The sequence below is a fragment of the Falco biarmicus genome, chromosome 1 (assembly GCF_023638135.1).
Source record: "Falco biarmicus isolate bFalBia1 chromosome 1, bFalBia1.pri, whole genome shotgun sequence".
Lineage (NCBI taxonomy): Eukaryota > Metazoa > Chordata > Aves > Falconiformes > Falconidae > Falco > Falco biarmicus.
This window is the reverse complement of record NC_079288.1, coordinates 112,109,501-112,129,263: the sequence shown is the minus strand read 5'-3', so window position 1 is coordinate 112,129,263 and position 19,763 is coordinate 112,109,501. Positions and strand designations below refer to the sequence as shown.

At 37.5% G+C, this 19,763-nt stretch overlaps 1 protein-coding gene across 1 annotated transcript in view; it reads left to right on the top strand.

Annotated features, from left to right (window-relative positions):
* The window catches only part of ARHGAP10 (Rho GTPase activating protein 10), a 154,850-nt gene that overhangs the window by 99,374 nt on the left and 35,713 nt on the right, over nucleotides 1-19,763 (top strand). Inside the window, exons 18-19 of the mRNA XM_056361295.1 lie at nucleotides 231-390; nucleotides 15,539-15,689. Coding sequence (XP_056217270.1) covers nucleotides 231-390; nucleotides 15,539-15,689 — 311 coding nt within the window. The remainder of the gene's footprint in view (nucleotides 1-230; nucleotides 391-15,538; nucleotides 15,690-19,763) is intronic.

Genomic DNA, 19,763 nt, shown 5'->3' with positions numbered 1-19,763 from the left:
TTAAGTTCAGTAAGAGACTGCTTTTGTTTTTAAATTGCTGGTGGAAGAATGGCTTTTCTGTTTTCCAGAGTTTAGTAAGATTTTTTTTGAAGAAACTTTGCACAAAACAAACTTCTAAAACATAGATTAAGGAAATGTAATGTTTTCATTTGTAGACTTGCAGTTTCCAACAGTACTGGAAATTTTTCATAACCTATTTCCTGTTTTTTCCTTCAATTCTTTTCTAAAAGTGTTTCAAAGCATGCCAAGAGGAATCTAATGACTGTGGCAAATCTAGGAGTAGTATTTGGACCAACCTTAATGAGGCCACAGGAAGAAACTGTAGCAGCCATCATGGACCTGAAGTTTCAGAATATTGTTGTTGAAATCCTGATAGAAAATCATGAGAAGGTAAGCTTTGATACATCTCAGCATTTCTGAGCATTGTCTAAAATGATCTGCTAGGCTTAATGGGTAGTGTGGAGTTAAGTATGATGTCACAAATAGCTTAATCCTAAAGAATGTCCTCTATATACTGTGTGCTTTTGGCTATTATACTCGGTAAGTATTCCTGTTTGTAGGTAAACTCACATTTTAGAATGTGTACTTCCTGGCAGTAGCGGTGCTTCTGTGTCTATAGTACACAAATAGATTTTTCAGTATGTTATTTGCATATGTTTTTTTCTGAGCAAAAGTGATACAAGACTGGAAAAGAGAAATCTCAGGCTCAGTTTTTAGCTTTTCCATTTAGTACTTTGACCAGGTTCTGAATTAATTGTTCTGTGTCTTCATTTTTCTCAGAGTTCACACAGTAAAAGGAATACTTTACTATACTGTAAATTTTATGACTAAAAAGCATTATGAGAGAACCAGGTATTAATATTTCCTTTGTTTTCAGCTGAATGTGTGTTATTTTGTAGCCTTTGCATTTGATCTAATACTGAAAACAGCAGCAGTTGCTACTGCTGTGGCAGTTGCCAGTTCCTAAAGTGCCTTACGTGTACAAGGTACTGTCCAGAATATCACTGCATGTAATCTGGGATTTGAAATAATAAAAAAAAGAAAACAAAAAAAAAGTCTTACTGGTTTTTGTTTGGGTACTCCTTTGGGAGTCTCTTGTGTCTAACCTGAATTCTGGAACAGGACGTTTGAGGTACTTTGCTTGTACAGCATCTCCTTTGCTCTTACTGTCAAAAACGTGTTTTGGAAAGATTCCAGGATGTGCTTTTTCCTCTTTTCTTCCTTAAGCACTCTAAGCATTGAAATAGGTTTTTTCCTTTAAAGGTTAACAGTGTTCAAATTGGCTAAGTCAAGGCTTACCTACTCTAAATAATATGTCTCAAGTTTTTCTGACAATGTAATTACGCTATCTCCCCGAATGATACAGGCTGGGCAAACTTCTGTTCGGCATAGCTGTATTTGTGCGGCGGGTTTTGTTGTATTAGTTGACTTAAGGTGTAATGCTGCCCTCATGCACACGTTGAGCAGATGTGGTATTGTTCTGTTGGAAGAATACTGTGCTGCAGATGTGGCTCAAGTTCTAAGTGCTAAATATTCTAAGAGCTGTAAGCCACGCTGTTCATTCCGGACCTTATAAATGAAGGCAAACCTTTCAGTAAGCTCATAATTTTGAAGTTACTGCAGTGACCACATGAATTTAAGAAAGCAGAGAGAGTGAGCACAGGCAGGGTGTTTTAATAACTTACGGAGTTTGAGGTTGAGTCATGCTTATTCAAATCACTAGATCACCACAGATTAGCACCCTCTTATTCTTAGGACAGCTCAATCACATGTCTTTTAAAAAATGGACATAAATTTCGCATTTGAAACATTAGTTGTAGTGGCTTTTCTTACTCCTCTGAAAATGTAGAGAAGCAGGGAATGGAACGTACATAAAAATGATACTGCATAGTTTTCCATAATTCCTTGGGTTTATGCCGCCTTTAGAACTAGAAGGCTATAATTTTTTTAAGGGATTTCTGTCATTTCACTGTCATTTCTAACCGTGAACTTGCCATCAGTGGTCTGCCTGCAGCCACCTCTCCCATGCTAGAGTTGCTTCCAAGATGGAAGGAAGCCCCAAGTGTGACCTCTGTGTGTTTATAGCAGAGGCAATGGAGAGGTATGTGTTAAGGCATTATGAAAAATTTATAGTAAAATTGAGTATGTTGCTTTTACAAGTAAGCCTTCTTCATTTAAGGCGGACGAAGGACCTACTTTTAATGGCAGGCAGGTTTATTGTCAGTCTAATGTTCATTTTATATTGCTGTTTTGAATTTCTATGTATTTCAGACTAAGAGTCTTTAGTTATTTTTCTTTATAGCCCTGGTGAAGTCCTAGGAAAGGTCACCAGCTGTTGGTTAAAATACTTCAAAATATTTAATTCGGCCACAACTCCACCTCTGCTAATTTTATGAGGTTCTGCTAAGAGAAGTGAAGTTTGGAACTGTAGAAGTGTGGTGGAGTCACAATGGAGGTACACTGACATAAACAAATTGAAGCAACGCTTTACATTTCACGCATATGTAATTTATGGCTCTGGCAGACTGCAGAGAGGAATTTCTTTTCCCCTGTAGTAAATGAAACGGCTAAAACTTCCAATGTGTAGAAGCAATAGCCATCAATATTTCCAGTTTAAATACAGTAACTTGGGAGACAAAATGGTAAAAAATTATCATGATTCCTCAAATATTTTTAAATTCCATCGATGTTCGTATGTCTCGTGTGGGTAAGGAGAACCACAATGCAATTTTAGGAGGAGACATAATTAACTGGGTTACTAGCTTTGAAATCTTGGTGCAGTCATTCCGCTATCATCGGTCTGCTGAGCCCTAGTTAGAGAATTTCTGTGCAATTTATGTGTGGAAATCTGGTTATGAGCACTTGCCCTGAGATTAGAATGTCATGCTTAGTGCGTAAACTGGTGGTTTTTTTTTTTTTAAATTTTTGTTTGTTGTTGTTTTGGTGGGGTTTTTTTTTGTAAGCTTTGTTGGTACGTACATTTATTTCCTGCTAGAAACCAGTCAGTACCTCTTTCACCTTGTTTACAGGCTGCAGACATACTTCCAAACCATGGCTGTGAACCAATTAGAGTAGGTTGAGGAGGTGATGTTTTGCAAAATCAGACCAATGCTGAGACTTGAATGCTGGAACTAGATTGTGCAGCCTGATGTGTTGCTTAAACTGGCATCAGAGTTGCACAATTATTAAGACTGGAAGGGGGATAGAAGAACATTAGGGGTATAATTGTTTAGCTTTTATTCTTGTCACTTATGGATAAGTCTCTTTCAGGCAGAGTTTTTCTCAGTGTCCAGTCAGAACAGTAGAAGCAGATCTCAACTTCGAAAGAAAAAACAAAAATTAGACCCAAGCTGAGACAGTATTTTACCCAGGATCCTTAGAACCACCTGCTGTGCAAAGGAGGCCAGTCCTGAGGAAAATGATACCTGTGAATTGTCTTGCTTGATTTTGTTATATAGGTGTAGAGGAAGGCCAGCCAGATACAGCAGGCAAAGTAGAAGTATGTTCAGGTTTGATATTAAATGACCTCTCTGTAGTTTTGCCTGGAATTGCCATGTTCCATCCTAACTGGGCTATGTGCATCAGCACTCCTGTTTCCCTTTGCTTTGCAGGTCTTTAAGATTGGTGTTGTTTCATACTTGGCTGTCTGTCCCCTTCTCCCTCGCTGTATCTGTCTGTCTCCCTTGATTTCTGTGTCCCGTATCCTTCCTTTCACTAAAAAAACATCAAGAAAGCCACATTTATGTCTTGTCATTATGTTTGTTTTGCTTTGAAGCTATAGCTTCCCTTGGTGTTCCTTTTTCTTGAGGTAACAAAGTTGGGACTGGCTACAGCTGTGTTTGTACTATGCCTGTGACTATCTTTGCTTGGCTTTTAGGTAATCCTCTAATGAAAAGTGATAGTGAACTTGGCCTTAAAAAAAAAGGTTTTGATTTTTCTTCTCCTCCTCCCTCAAATGAGTTCCAAGCATAGAAATTAATTTTTCTTCCGAAGGGTTTCACAGAGTGGAAATCTTGGCCATTTCAGCTCTTCTGGTCTTTCTTTCAGAACTGGGGTGAGGAAGAAGGGCAGGCCACCCTATGGCAGCATGAAGAGCATGCATGTGTTCATCTTGCTGTTTTTTATAGTGTTTTGGCGTCATATTGGAATGAATGTCACTATTCAAAGGTCTTATTTATTTGCCATTTAGAGATGCCACAGTGGTAATGTGACCCGTTTTGGTTTCTCAATTCCCTGAACATTATTTTAAGGGGGGCGGGGCGGGGAACCACCAGGATAAAAAAAAAATACAAGTCTAAGAAATGAAAGAACATGAGGGAGGAGGTTGGAATAAAAATCTCAGTGGGACTGTAATATTTAAACCAGTATATGGGGGAGGAAAGAATAGTGAGTACAAATAGCAAGATTGCAGAAACAGAAAGAAGATGAAAATTAGATTGAAAGAAAATTAGACGAAAAAAGAGGGGCTAGACAGGAGTCCCTTGTGGAGGCTAGGAAACAAAAGTCTACTGAAAGGGAGTAGACAGGTAAAAGATACCTTTTCTAGAATTCAGTCAACCTATGGGCAAAATTATCTCAAAAATGTTAATTCTGAAAAACTCAATAGTTCCTATATATAAGGCAGATACTGTTTTCTCTTGTTTTTTGTGTTAATCTTTTAATAAAAGGCAAAACTTCACATACTTCAGACAAAGTAAGTCTTCGTTTTAGCTTTTTGTTCAAAACAGTTTTATGGAGAAATTTTTTTATGAAATATAAATATTGTAATTTCTCTTTAGGCACTTTTATGATTTATTTTTTTTTTTAACTAAAGGAGAGAGAATTTAGTACTACTGAGCTCTTAAGCCAACATCAACTTCATGTGCTAATACTTGGAAAATCGTTAGTCTTAAAACATATTACAGTGATAATACATGCAATACTCACGAGACAGAAGAAATGGAAGCAGGTGAAGTCAGTTGTTTGAGAGTATGAAGTGGCACAGTCAGGTGTGGCACGTGTCTCCACTTAGCAATCACCGCATCTTTAAAGCAGTTGTGTTGCAGGTAAATACTTTAGGGTACAGTGGCACTGCCATCATCTAAACTAAGCCTATTTTTTTACAACAAAGTGGATCTTTTGAACTCCTGGTAAAGGGGGATGTACGAGAAATATTAAAGAGGGCTTGTTTCAGCTTTCGTGTTGCTTTGTCTTTGGCTGCAGCAGAGGACCAAGAAGCAATGCCTTGTAATTGTGGTGATTTGCTGTGGTGTAGTAATTTGAAACCTCCCCAAGCAGAATGTTTCTCAAGTCAACAAACCTTTGACTTGGAAGGGGGAAAAAAACCATTAAGGTATCTTTGTTAGGGCAGAGTTTGCAAGAAACATATGAGCTTCAGTTCAGGAAGGTGTTCAGCATATGCTTAACTTTAAGCATGTAACTAATCAGAAGTGTCATTGAAACTATTCCTGAACTGAATTCAAATTACATGCCTTAATGATTGGCTGAGTCTAAAGCAGAAAGAGCAGCAGGCACAAAAAAGAAATTCATCAAGGTTTCTGGTAAAAGTCACAGCAGCTCTTTTTCTTCCACTATAGTGTGTGCACACTCTTTAAACTCTTTCTCTGCCTAGTGGACAGCAGAAAGCCCTTCCATGTGAGAGATGCACAGATGATGTGGTAAATTGACTGCAATTTTTTGTTTGTTTGTTTAAAAGGCTGCTGTTTTCTAATTCTTGTAGTTTATACATAGCAAGAAAACTTTATATCAAATCTCCACTCACGTTTGTGACTGCAGTCGATGACGTTAAAAGGAACAAACTCTGGATCGATATCTGGATTGATATGCTGTTAGACTGCTCCAAAAGAAACAAAACATGTACTGTGAGTAACCATATTAGATTAAAAAAATCAAAAGTCATGTTCTGAGGGATAGAAGTGGTGTGCTGAGATACTGCACTACAAATACTTGTCATGTACAAATAATATGGACACAGACTTCTGCCTTCTTGATTTGCTTGTGTTATTTCCAGTTAATTTTTGGAAACTTCCTTCAACTTTATGTGAAATTCCCAAGTATACAGATCTCGTCTTCCATTGCCCACAGGCAGTGTTCCTTAGTAAACAGAAATGATGATAAGGGAGTGGAATTCGGTTGACTGGTGTTTGCTCCAGTCTTGATGGTCAGGGTGGTGGTCTAGCATGTGTGAAGGAGGCGGCAAGGGAGAAGTCCTTATGGAGAATGCTAAAATGGATGTTCTTATATACAATTTCATTGATTAAAGGAACTATTTTGTGAAATGCTGCAGGGGGCATGAAGAGGGGAAAAGTTGTTGCACTCCTGAAGAGTTTAAAGAGTAAATTCTTATGCAGAAACTGTGTGACATAGAATTATACTTTCTTGCAACTTTCAATGGTAAGCAAAGTATTGTATTTACACACATTTTTTCTTTACGTTGGCTAAACTGACATGAGTATCATCCTGTCTTATCATTGCTAATGGATAATAGTGCAGTATGTGCTTACGGTTTTGTACATACTCTTCAGAATTCTAGTAAGCTTTTTTCTTACCAGAGATGTTAATGTATTTCAAACTATTTAATAGATTATTTTGAATAAACAATATGTGGCGGTCAGCTAATATATACTTTATCTCCAACATTTTTGTGTGCATGCTATTTACGCTAATAAAGCATCAGTACTTCATTGCAGAGCACATTGGACATACAAGTGAAAAATATGTTCTTTGACTCCAAAGACCCCACAGTCATAATGTAAGATAAAAAATATATATTTTAACAAAAACAAAAAGCAGAAAATATTGTACAAAGCAATGATGATATAAATCCTTTTAAGGGCAGCAGGGAAGTCTGTGGAGAAGAAAATACTGGTGAGGCTGCATGGCTGGCTACAGTTGGAACAGTCATTTGTGAAGATCTTGGCATTTCATTCTGATGCTTTGTACAATGACAGTGTGGTAGGGGGTCAAATGTAGGTTTTTATTCTCAATATATAATTATTTATATTTCTGTTCATATTTTTTTGTAGAAAACTAGGTGTGACGTATTTATTTGTGTTCACATGTGTGTATAAATGTTTATCTATGTGTACTTATTACAAATGAAGGGAAGATCGTGTTTACCTGTGGTGTCTTTGGCCATGGTTGTTTCTTTTGCTGGCTTCTGGTTTAGATTTGTACATGCTGTCTTTTTTCTTCTCAGGACTTCTCACACACTTTGCAAGAGAAAATACATGCAGACATTCTCCTTCTGCGTTATTTTTCATTTAGTAACTAGGCGTATGTTATGTTTTAGAAAGGTAGGTAATAAGATTGAGTGTTTAGTCTTTTACTTTGAAGGTGGTTTGTTTTTCTTTTAATTTAAATTTTTCCTGTAACTAAACAAGATGCACAAAGCTATTATATGTAGCTGTAATAGGAAGGACAACCTGTTTAAAATACTCTCCTTGGTGTGAGTTACAGTACATGAGCATAGAAACGAAGGTGAATGTACTGTTTCTGCTGGTGCAGTGGACAAATGTGTAGGTATTTCAAGCCTGATATATGGTTAACTCTCTCATTTCCTTCAATGAATGAAATGGATTAGTTGACAGCAGTGAATCGGCTACTGTCAGGAGCGTTGTTCTTGTGAACTGTTAAAAGGCAGAGCGCGATGTGATACGGTAGAAGCTGCAGTCTTTGTATCAGGAGTGCTACTTTTAGAAAGGCTGACTCAACAAATTCATAATTTGCAAGCGATCAAAGGACACAAGTTTTTAACCTTGGTATATATTTTTTTTTCCTTTCATCCTTCCACAGCTGTCCTCCAGACTGTAGTGTCATGTTTTACAGGCTATGTTTAGTTTCTTCATTAAAGCTCAAATGTGAACTACATGATTCAAGGTAGTCAGGCCAAATGAGTGGCTACAGATACATAAGGTTTATCTGAAAATTCCCTGGGTTCTTTTGTCACTCCTATAGTCTGCAGTTTGTCTAGACCTCTAGTTCCTTATGTATTAAGAGGAGCAGTTATCAGATATTCCAATTTTAGTATGAAATTGCAACTCAGTGTCCAAAAATCCCTAAAAGCAGTGTTTCATTTGGTTATGGGTAATCAGGCTGCTAGGCAGATGGTCTCAGCAAATGATAGCCTTTTCATCATTGCAAAGATGTCTTGGATGGATTGACTTATTTATTTATTTATTTATAGCACTTTGTGGTATGGCTTATAGCCAAGGATGTTTCCTGTTTCTAGTTTTGGCTTATACCTGGTTGCTTTTCACACTTCATCCTCTGTTGTACTGTAATTAGAGTGTGCTAGGCAACATCAGGAGCATTATTGATGCTTTCTGGTTGGTGGCCTTCTAGAGGCTTACCTTCAGGTATCTTTCAAGTCTTGATACACACACACACTCCCCCCAACTATAATGATTGTGAATATTATATAAAGGTGTTTTGTGGTTTGTAGTGGAATTTAAGCCTCAAAATCCAAAACCTCAGAAAATCTGCATCCTGTGCAATCTCACAGAAGCCACCGCACAGCAAATCGTATTTTACAGTGTATAGATGCTGAAGCACAAAAGTCAGGATAACTACTTTGAGGCAGGCTCCTCTATTGGAGTGGAAACAATGGTAACCATGATGAGGTAAGTTACTTAAGGATTCTAATTAAGTTGCTGATAATTTTTACTGAAGTTTTTGTAAACCTTTAAAAAAAATTAATATGATTTTTAGAAATAATAAACTTTATGACATTTTGTATACTGAATACTGAACATAGATTCTATTTAGATGTCAAGAATTTCTAGTGTGTGTATTTTGTATTTACCAAATCATGTGTTTTTGAGAACAAGTAGAAGAAATGGATCATGTTGACTAAAACCAGAAACGAAACATCTTGATCTAACATTGTCCATAGTAAAGTAAAATGCAAAAAAGAAACTTCATTAACAAAGGATCATTTTTTAAAGATTTTAGTACACTATAAATCTTATAAAATTGTTAGAATTGGTGCAGAAATCAGTTTTGAAATAAAACTTTTGTCCTAGCTCTCCAGAAGTTGGTCTTTTGTAATTTCTATTATGATTGAATATAATTGATTAAAATAGCTCCAATTAGCTTCTGCAATCCCTTCAAATATGAAAAAAATTGTCTAGAACTGTTCATCTTACTGAATGCGTTTTTTACTGTTAAAAAATGGATTACAATTAGTATACAATTAATGACTAGTGTTTACAGTTAGTGGCTGAGCTATCACAATGTATTTTAAGATACTTATTATCACCTTGCACTTCATGAAATGATTATATCTACAGTAAAATTATAACTTGACATAAAAGACATTGTTGCTTCATGTTTGCAAAAAATGGCAAAAAGAGTGTCACAACCACTGTCTTCATTATCTTAAGAGGAAAAAAGCTTAGAAAGTCTGTTGGGCTAAGAGCATGCTGTGAACCACTAAGGCAGTTGGCCTCTTTTTATTTTGAGCTTTTTTTGTCTCTAATATATTTATATTTTTAGGTTGCAGGATTGAACCTGATTTAGGTTTGCATTGCATTGAAAAGAAGCTAAGTCAAGAATAGGTTGTGGTGATGATAACTTTCTCTTGTACTATCCCATTAGCTGCTAATTTGTAAAATATTCTTTGATCAGCATATATTGCAGTAACTGTCATGGAAGTGCAAGGAGTACCACAGCCATAAAATGTGTAAGGGCAGAGCAGTAAATGTGGCCTAGGTGAATGGTGTTTTATATTTTTCAGTAAACGTTAGTTGAAGTGTCTGTGTGTGTGTCTTTTATTTACCAACTGCAAATCAAGGATGTATTGAAGGGAAATGACCCAAATCTAAAGTTGTACTGATGTTGTTCTTGTCTTGAGAAATACTGTCCTCTAAAAACCAGGATTGTAGTAGTGGAGGCTATACCACTAGCTGAATTTCAAAGAATTTGGAATGACCTTGCAGGTTCTAGCCTCCTTTGCATTAGACAGTGGCTTCTGGTACTCTGATTATTGTTCACGTATTCAAAGGAAATATATGCATGTTTTGTGTGGTAGGTGTTACTAGAGTGAATGGGTTTTTGTCTTGCAACAAAATCATGGCACAGCTTTTAAGCTGTTAATGATTTTTTTTTTGTAAGTTTATCTTCATTAGCTCTATTACTAAGCTTCCAGTTTTTTATCCCCTCTTTTTCATCCCACTCTGCCCTTGCTGTTTGCCTCCCACTGATTTTTAGAGCAAATTTTAATTACCCCAGTGATACAAAGCAGACAGAGATGACCTGATGTCTGGGTCTTTTCCTAAAGTGATTCCTGGCAGACATACTGAAATTCATTAATTAGTTCTGCTTGAGACCAGAAAGAATGGGTCAGTATTCTCTTGTAGCAGCAGAATCTAATCTACATTTCCATGTACAATTTACACATCTAGTCATAAACTCATGGAATCGGCCAAGTTAAATCCTCCCAAACATGGGTGTTTCGAATTTCTAAAATCTGCTCTAGTAAGGATCTAGAGTCCAACACTGTTGTTGCAGTTTAGGGTGAATCTGGCAAAATTCCTTGGGCTGCTGCCATGTGGATCTGCTGGTAGAATACAGTATGATAGTATGTTGAATTTGGCTCATTACTCTCAAGAAATCTTCCAGAGAGTTTGTGGGACACAGGTTTAGGAATTGAAATGGTTGTAGGGATGGTCTTGGGCTTACTGCTCTAAACAGACCTGTTATTAGCGGTGTGTATCCAAGGTGGTTTGTGGTTTGTTTAGCCTTGTGAAGTATCAATTGTGTACTATCACATAGAGAGAAGTAGGTCAAACATACCAGTGTTTTAAATTGTTCAACAAGTAGTATCTTTTTGGTTGTAACTTTTACACTGCAGGCTTGAAGACTGATCCACCACTTAAATCAGTGTGCGCTTTTAAATTCTGCTTTCATGTAAGATCAGGCCTAAACAAACATTTAAAATACTGGACTAACTGGGATAGGGCTAGCAGTCAGATTTGCTGCTTGATAAAATTTTGAATGCTACAGGAATTACTCTTCTCCTATATGTAAATTTTTCCACTTAGCTTCCAAGTTTGTCCCCAAGTAGGTCAACAGCAGGATGCCAGCGCTTTTGAGAACTAAATTTTGGAGAATGGTATTCTAGAAATCTAATGCAGTTTGGTCACTGTCTCAAAAACTGTGTAAAACTGGATGTGACTGTGAAGTCGTTAAACATTGAGGTTGGTTTAGAACATTTTTATTGCTTCTTGAATGAGGTAATTCAATGAGTGGACTTCATTCTGGTCTTTATACAGGCATTAGTGTAAGCTGTGGTAGCCTCTACAGTCCAGATGAGGGATGGAGGTAGATCTGACTTTTACTTGAAGGGAGGCTTTTTTTGGAGTAGTGAAGAGGTCTATTAAATAGCATGTTCCTGTTCTGTTCTTCTGTGGCAGGATTTACATCTGATTGGATGTGTGTGGTTGCTTTGCCATGCATCTGATAGCAACAGCTTGCAGTGCAAGAAGATACTCTGAAACTTAGTCAGGTGTGGTCTCATACTCTTTTGCAAGTCAGTCAAAACACAACAATGTTTGTACCATTTCAGGTGCTCACGTTGTGTGTATATGATTTTGAGTTCCGTCTTCTGTACCTACACAGCATGCTTCAGACAACAGGTCACTCACAGCAGGCATCTTCCATTAGCTGTGAAGCTTTTGTACTTCAATGGCATTTAAATACCTTAATAAGGCTAGAAGAAAATTTGAATAAAAACAAAACCAAGAAACTTTTCTCCCCACAACTGAAATAAAGCATGCCTCTATCCCCCATTCTCAGGCAGACGTTACAATGCTTCTGTCAGTGCAGCAGGCAAATATCCATTAAGGCATGATGAAAAGTACTTGACTGTTTAAGTGAAAATAAAACAAGAAAGGGAAGCTGAATGCTGCATGTGCACTTCTTAGGGCAGAGGTTGACCTGCTTGCTTTTCAGATGCTCACCTTTGCAAAACTGTGGTACAAGCTGTAGCTTTGGCCTGCAACAGAAAAAAATTACTGCTGCTGAAAAAGCAGGTCTACTTATGGATGGGCTGTACTGGATTTTATTTTCCTACTGAAGAGACAGCCAAAGTACGGATGAACACAAATACGAGCTGCTTGAAAGAGCAAATATACATTTTTGTGCAACACATGAGGGCAGGATGTTTTCTATTTCTTTTATATATATAAAATAGTGATCTTTCTACTGGTGGTAGTGTGTGTGAGTTTTGGGGGTTGTGTTTGTTTATTTGGTTTTGTGTGTATCAGAATCCTGCAGGGCAACTCGTGATACTTGATGATTTCATTGCTGAGTATGACAATTAGTCTCAATTTGCTCTGCATGGGTAAATTTTCTCCACAGACAGTCAAGAGTTTGTGTTCTCTAATGCATATCTGAATACTCCTTTCAGGAATCCAATTCTTGGCTGTAGACAGATATTGAATGTGAGCAGAAGGAAAAAGTGCTACAGCTTGTAACATTGCATCAGAGAAACATAGGTGTGAGAGGATGGAGTCTGTCTGGGCCCTTGCCTGGGTCCAAGTTAGTGTGAAGAACAGGTGGCCTCGTGCTACCCAGGAGCTCCTGGGAGGTGATCTCTGCTCCATAGAAAACAATATACTACGTACTAACCTCATCTAAAAAATGAAGCTTCCCTGCCACTCTGTTATAACAAGAAGTTGAGCAGAGTGAGGTAAGATACAGGGGTGGGCCTGGTTCCTATGTGTCTCATCTGCAGAAGGTAACATAGACTGCATGCTGTCAGCCCAGTGCTGGGAATGGGTTACACTGGGTTGCACTGAGCAGTGCTGTTGAGAAGCATTTTTGCACAGCTCTGCCACTGAAAAAAACTAAAATTAGAGGTGATGGGATTATCCTGTCAGTGAAAGAGAGGACTCTGTACCCAAAACTTGTCTTCTTACAGGAAAGGGAACTATTCTGGGCAACTCTTTTCTACCTGCCACCAGTATCACTATGAAGTTAGCTAGCATGTGCTGGACTGCCACTGTTTGAAGTGTGACTTCAATGCTTTCTTTTTATTTCACCTGTTTAAGGTTTTTTCCCCCATAAAACAGAACAAACCATCAACCATTTTTTTTCACATCACTTGGCTACTTGCAATTAGAAATCTACTTGGATTCATACCTGTTTCCAATTCATCATCCTTTTACCTGACTGGCACTGGGTATTGTTGAATAAGGATTGCCTTTATGGTTTTCTTGATTGTGTTTTTGCTTTTGTGACTCTTTATTTTCTCACGATAGTAGTTTTAGAAGAGTATATCAAAATATTTGTGAGAGACAAGGAAAATAACTAAAGAACTCTACTGCAACCTGTGCAATTCACCTAGACGCGTACAAGAAAGCTCATCTTTTATGAAGTACTCCTGGGAAATACTTGTTCTTCTCACCGTCATTAATTTCAGTGGAGATGTGTGGATAAGGCTGTACAAATAAACACAGCTGCGGAATGTGACATAGTAAACAACATGCTGAAACCTTTTGGCAGAGATTTATTTACCAGAGAGCCCAAATGCAACACTTAATCCTTGGAAAAGATGGCATTTAAAGTTCTGGTACTTTTGAATTTTTCAGAAGCAAGTATTTATCCCTAAAACTGCTCAGTCTAGCCTTGTATTTACACATAAGGGGGCAGTGTGGTACTGTTAGCCAAGTGCCATGTAGGTGCACAATAGATTTCATTAATATATATTGCATCATGTTTTAAGAAATGGCTTTTAGCACTCTCAGTACAATTAGAGCTTTGTCACTGTCTGAGAGTTCTGCCATGTCTGTATTGGGGAGAACCAGGTTGGACTGTTTCTTATCTTCTTTATAAACATTTTGTTTTCAGAGAGTTTCTTGTACTATTTTGGCTGTCTCTCATAATCTGTTGTTCATAGGCATGTGAAGGAGTGGGAGCCAGTTTTCTTAACACTGGTGTGTGGAAGTTCAAATTACATCGTTTTACCTCCCCCACATCAACATTCACTTATGGGGAAGGAAGGTAGTATTTCCACTGGAGCTTTCCTTTGCATACAATATGTAGGCTTCAGGCCCACTGCTGCCCCGTTTTGGCAATATGATTATTCTTCCAGTTTTCATGGAAAATGGTGTTTCTGATTATTTTGTACCTGCCAGTAGAGAGAGTAATGATTAAGCGTCTATAAGCCAGTATACATGGGTCCTTGGATCATCTTCTTCCTCCATGTGTTAATATTCAGGGTTAACAGGCCAGGATATGATGGCCTGTGGACTTTTATACTTTTAACATGATGTCTCGAGTGCCTTATCACAGGATGCTTATGGCATTTTTCTCACCTGTAGAGCAGCCTGGCTGGCTTTTAGCTTCATGCTGAACCTGACGTGCTGTAATAATCCAGAAATGTATCTGTGGTATCTTTTTATACTTTCTGCATGAATTTCTACTTCATAAAAAGCTTCTCCTTCAAAGAGTCATTATGAGCGTCATCTTTATAATGTTTCCTATATAGATACGTGGCAATGTGAAGTAACATGGCAGAAGAACACCGTATACTGTTTCATTATATCTTGTTATATTACCGTGTTGCATTGCTCTAAGGCCTCGTACGGATATGGACACGGGACTTTTCCTATACAGCTTCTGTTCCTGTTTTTCTTTATCTGCTGGTTTGTCTTTGAAATACAGACTAAGCTAATGCATTCATGTGAATCTGCCATGATCACTTGTAAAAGGCTGCTGTTAAATTGTCCATCAGCATACTGATAATTTTTCAGAAGAAAGTCAGCATCATTAGACTGTGTGTGACAGTTACAGTAGAAATTCTATCAGACTGAGCAAATCTGCATTGCTGGTTTATCCAGAGTGAAACGACGCAGTATTTTGTATAGAGTGGTGATATGCTAATGGTCATGACTCAAAAGATAAAATGATGACAAAAAGTGTGATCCTTTTTATATGCATCTTTATGAATACCATCATTTAATATAAATGTGACTCAATATGCAATAGTTCACTGAAAAAAGTCTCACATGGTATGTTACTATGGTATCTCTCACTAAAAACCCTGCCCCTCAAAATTCCCTCTTTTCAAGAGTACGGTTATTTTTTTAATTAAAATGGCTGATATTATGATGATATCACAAATTCTGAAAATTAAAATGGGTATTCTGGCAAAATTATAGGTCCTGGCTAAAGCTATAAAGCTTTTTGGTTACTGGTTCGTAAAGTTAAGATCCCCCTTTTTCCCATTCTCCTCCATCCTAGCTGGCAAGTGTGGCTGCAAATATTTTTGTCTTTGGATTAACTGATTTGCAGCTTGGTTAATGTGTAGACAGTGCTCTTCCTTATTTTCAATTTTTATTTATTTATTTAATTATTTTAAAAGCACTCATTAAAAACCTACAGCATACTCCCAAACTTGAAGGAATGGATTTTTGGCTCCTTCCTGCTTTGAATGAAATCCAAAACAAATTTTGTTTGATAATGGTTTACAGTTGCATTACACAGGTTGCTCTTCATGATAAATAATTAACACCCTTTGTGTTCTTGATTGCAGATTTTCAAAACCCTGCCTGATGCCACTTTCCCTGAGCCAATCTCTATGTCTGTATCTCCTCCAAATGCCCCACCAAGGCAATCAAGAAGACAAGGACAACGTATTAAGAGACCTCTGGCTGTTTACAATCTCTGTCTTGAGCTGGATGATGGTAAGATGTTAGTAATAATTTCAGTCTTTGCAGCAGATGGGCTGTGTATCCTATCTTCAGTAGGTGTTTTCATTTCATGTTTCATGTATATACATGTATGCATGCACATGCATGCTTGTTTAATTGCTTTGGAGCATGTAAAGTAGCAAGGAGAGCTACAGAGAAAGAAAAGCAGAGTACTGTCCTGTGACATATGCTTAAAAGTAGGACGAACTGTCTTCAATATGCTTTTCTCCTCTAAAAAAGAAGCAGCTCCTGCCTGTTTCTTTGGGGAAATCTCTTTGACCTCTACCGAAGATTACACAGCCATAAGATAAATGGAGAGAGAACTAAAATTAAAGCAAATCTTTTATGAGAAGAGCTAATGCACTTTACAGTTAAATTCATCTGGATTAAAGGCTTAGGTCACCACTGCACTGGAGAATACCACTACTCCACTTGAATCTTTAATACCTTGATGTAACTAACAGTAAATACTTGTAAACTTGCTGTACTGTTGAGAAGCAAATTAAAAAAAATAGCATACTTTTCCATGGAGTCTGAAGTAGCAACATACAGTAAGGCAAAGGGTGTATAACATCTTATATATGCTGACTGTAGGCCAGAAACATAATCATTTTCCTGCAATTTCATTGCTTGAGGCTTCATACAGTACTGAGAAGACAAGTCAGGGCTCATTTTATTACAGATTTTCTCCACCTTATTCTCTTTCTCACTCATAGTGTTTTTATTTAATTATCTTTTCATATGAAGAATCATGGGATCAGGGCACCAACCCCCCCCCCCCCCAAAAAAAAAAAAAACCAAACCCAAAAAACCCAACGGTTATCAGCAAGTGAAAATAAAGAGGAAGATCTTGAACTCATGCAGTAGTATGAGATGAACTGTCATTAAATCAGTGGTCAATGGTGGTTGATTTCTTAAGGAAAGAGCACAAATACCTACAACAGCTGTTAAGTGCAGGTTTTAAAAATAAACTCAGGACGTTTATTGTCTGAAAGAGCCAGTTTTACAAAGACTGTGCAAGAAATTCAGCATGTATGCCATCAGATTTAATTCACCAGAGATACATAATCTCTGTCTATCTTCCCTTGCATCAAATATGAAATTAAATGCCTTGTCTAGAAGGAGTTTAAGGTGCATCTACTTAAAAAGCCTAAGCTGTGTTAATTTGAACAATATGCTACCAAAAGCTAAGAAAGCTCTTGAGCTATTTCTGCAATAATAAATTTATCCTCATTTGAAAAACAAAACAAAATTGAAACCACTCACGGAGTTGTTTACATGTAATTGCGAATGTGAATCCCAGCAGGTCACAAGAAGCACCACAACTTCTCCAATTCCATGCTGGAAGGCGTGCACTGAGGACCTGACTTTAACATAAACACAGTAGACAGAAAGTATTTGATGGATTATTTTTAACTCTAAGGTCCAAAAATACAAAATTACTGTTGAAAAGTTTTGTAAACATTCAGTTTCTCCTAAATACAGTCCGTATTTTTGTCTGATTTGGATATCTCAACAAAGAGAACTGGGATTTTTAAAGGTTGTAATTGTTATATATTGTACAGAAATTCGGTACTTCTCTGGGAGTTCTGGTGTGGTGAATTGCAGAATAACTTCATATGTCATTGTGCATGGTAGAACTGTGATGAAGGCTGAATTACTGCAGGTGAAGTCACAGTTCCAGGATGGTTGGCACCGAATTTGTGGGATCTGACCAACAGTGTTTCCCCTTGCAACTTCTAAAAAATATATCCTCTGTAGTGCCTCTGCCTGCAACTAAAGGTAGCAGTATTCTCCATCTATTTTTGCTAGAAACTGGTGGTTTGTAGGTCCCAACTACATGCTAATGCTTATTTGTGTTTAGCCAGGTAGTTGTGTCAGTAAGGTAGTCAGTAGTTGGTACAGTGGTTGTTTGGCATGGGTGCAGTATACACAGCAATACCGTACCTTGAGCCCAACTGCGTCATTGCATTATCTGAGGAACTACCCCAATGGATACAGGGTGCGTCAGTCAGCCAGGTTGATTAATTATCTAGTCACCGAGTAGAGCTCAGTGCCTCCAAACATGCACCGTGGCCTTCAGTTACTTTGTTATTTGGATCGGGGCCGGGGGGGGGGGGGGTGCGGGAAGGAATAGAAGTGAGCCTGGGCTGTGTTCCATATTTACCTAGTTTCTTGGCTAACAAATACATGTTTTATAACTGCTCTTTGGAAGATTTTATCCTGTGTGTGTTTTTAACAGGAAATTAAACATTAAACCCCTTCCCTCCCCCCCCCCCTCTTTATTCACAATGGCATGAGTTAAGCACCAGGCATAAGCCAGTGTTTTGTGTTTCCTGGATATGGCAAAATTATCATAATCTTGTTTTAAACCAAGTAGCTAATACATATTTATATGTAAATAGAGATATATTTGTCTACAAGTATAAAGTTATTGTAATTATATATAAATATTTTCTATGCCTTGAAACTACAAGTATGTTGGAGACAAAATCTCTCTGTGCTGGAAAACTTCTTGAGTGTGTTTCTCTTAGGATTGTTATGCAAACCAGGAAATTGTTAGAAAAGCGGAAACAAGTCTTTAACTATCAGCTGTTCCAGGGAGTTAACAGGCTTCAGAATCCACTGCTTGAATTGGAAATGCAGGGTTTGGGCCAGCTTTTCTTTTTAAAAGCATGTTTGCAGTCAGAAAGCTTCTTGACTGCACACAAAATGTATGCAGCAACCACCCAGAAAGGGCTGCAAGCGACATAAATATTGATAGATATAATAGCTGAAGAACACACATTGTTTGATAAAAATCTTTATTTTGACTTCTAGTAATTAGCTGTACTGAATTCTGATAGCACATAGATTTTCCTTGTACATGGCAATTAGATGATTAAACCTATTTGCAAACAATTCAAGTATTATATTTACTACTGGAAGGATCTTCATTTCCTGAAAGACAGACTTAAGTCGTGATGATACTGTCTGTTTTTCTTTCAACTTCTTCCCTCTGCAGTAAGCCAGTTACTAAATTTTCACTCTGAAGTTTTTCGACATCTGTGTCTCAAGTAGAACTAGACTTAATGGGGAACTCTGAGCTACTTTCATACATGGCCTAAACCCGAAGTTCTTGTTTCAGCACAATGCAGATTTGCCTGAGATTTAAATTAGGATCATTTCCAGAGTTTTCTTGCTTTCTAAAACGAAGACATAGGATTTGGGTTTGTGTGTGGGTTTTTTGTTTTTTTTTTTTTTTTTTTTTTTTTTCCATTTCATTTTCCTGGAAGTAGCTTTTTTCTCCCTGGTCCCCCCCATCCCTTCCTATTATCTGAATGAATTTTAGAGTGAATTAAGCAGCCAATGCAGAAACTCCTGTGGCTTACAGTCTCAGCTATGTGCAAACGGCTTTGCGTTCTCTGCCTCTCTATGCAGAGAGAGAAAGACTGTTAGCTAGAACAGGGAATTGTTTATCCTGTTCTTCTAAAAATGTCATTGGATCTTTATTTTCCATGTGGATGATGATTATATATCAGAAGAGAGCTCTGTTTGTATTTCTTCTGGAGGGCAATGCAGAGTTACAGTTGTGTTCCCTCCCAATCTTATTTTAATTTTTATGTACTTTTCTTACCTTGTAGCAAAATAGACAGGTTTTTGTTTCGTTTTGTTTAATCTTTTGCTGTGCCTAGTGACTTAGAGATTATTAAACTATTTTGTAGGGCTACTAGAGCAACATGACAAGAAATGTCCTATATAGGTAGGCAGTATAGAGCACTCTATCCAAGATGAACAGAAAGTCGGCATAGCTGCATAAATTACACCTGGAGTCAAGAAACGGGTCTTGCATGGCAATCTGTCCAACTACAGAATCATTTGTTTTCTAAACAAACCAAAACCATACTTAAGCCACAGTGCTTGCTGGTGCCTTACTCTGAATACCCTTTAAGTGTCAAAATTTCTCATTGGCACATACATGGACATAGCACACTAGTATCATATAGCAGGCTTCTCTGTTTGGTTTTTAAGGCATTTGTTTCCTATCTTCTCACTCTGGAACTCAGGAGGCATATGGGTGGTTTGCGA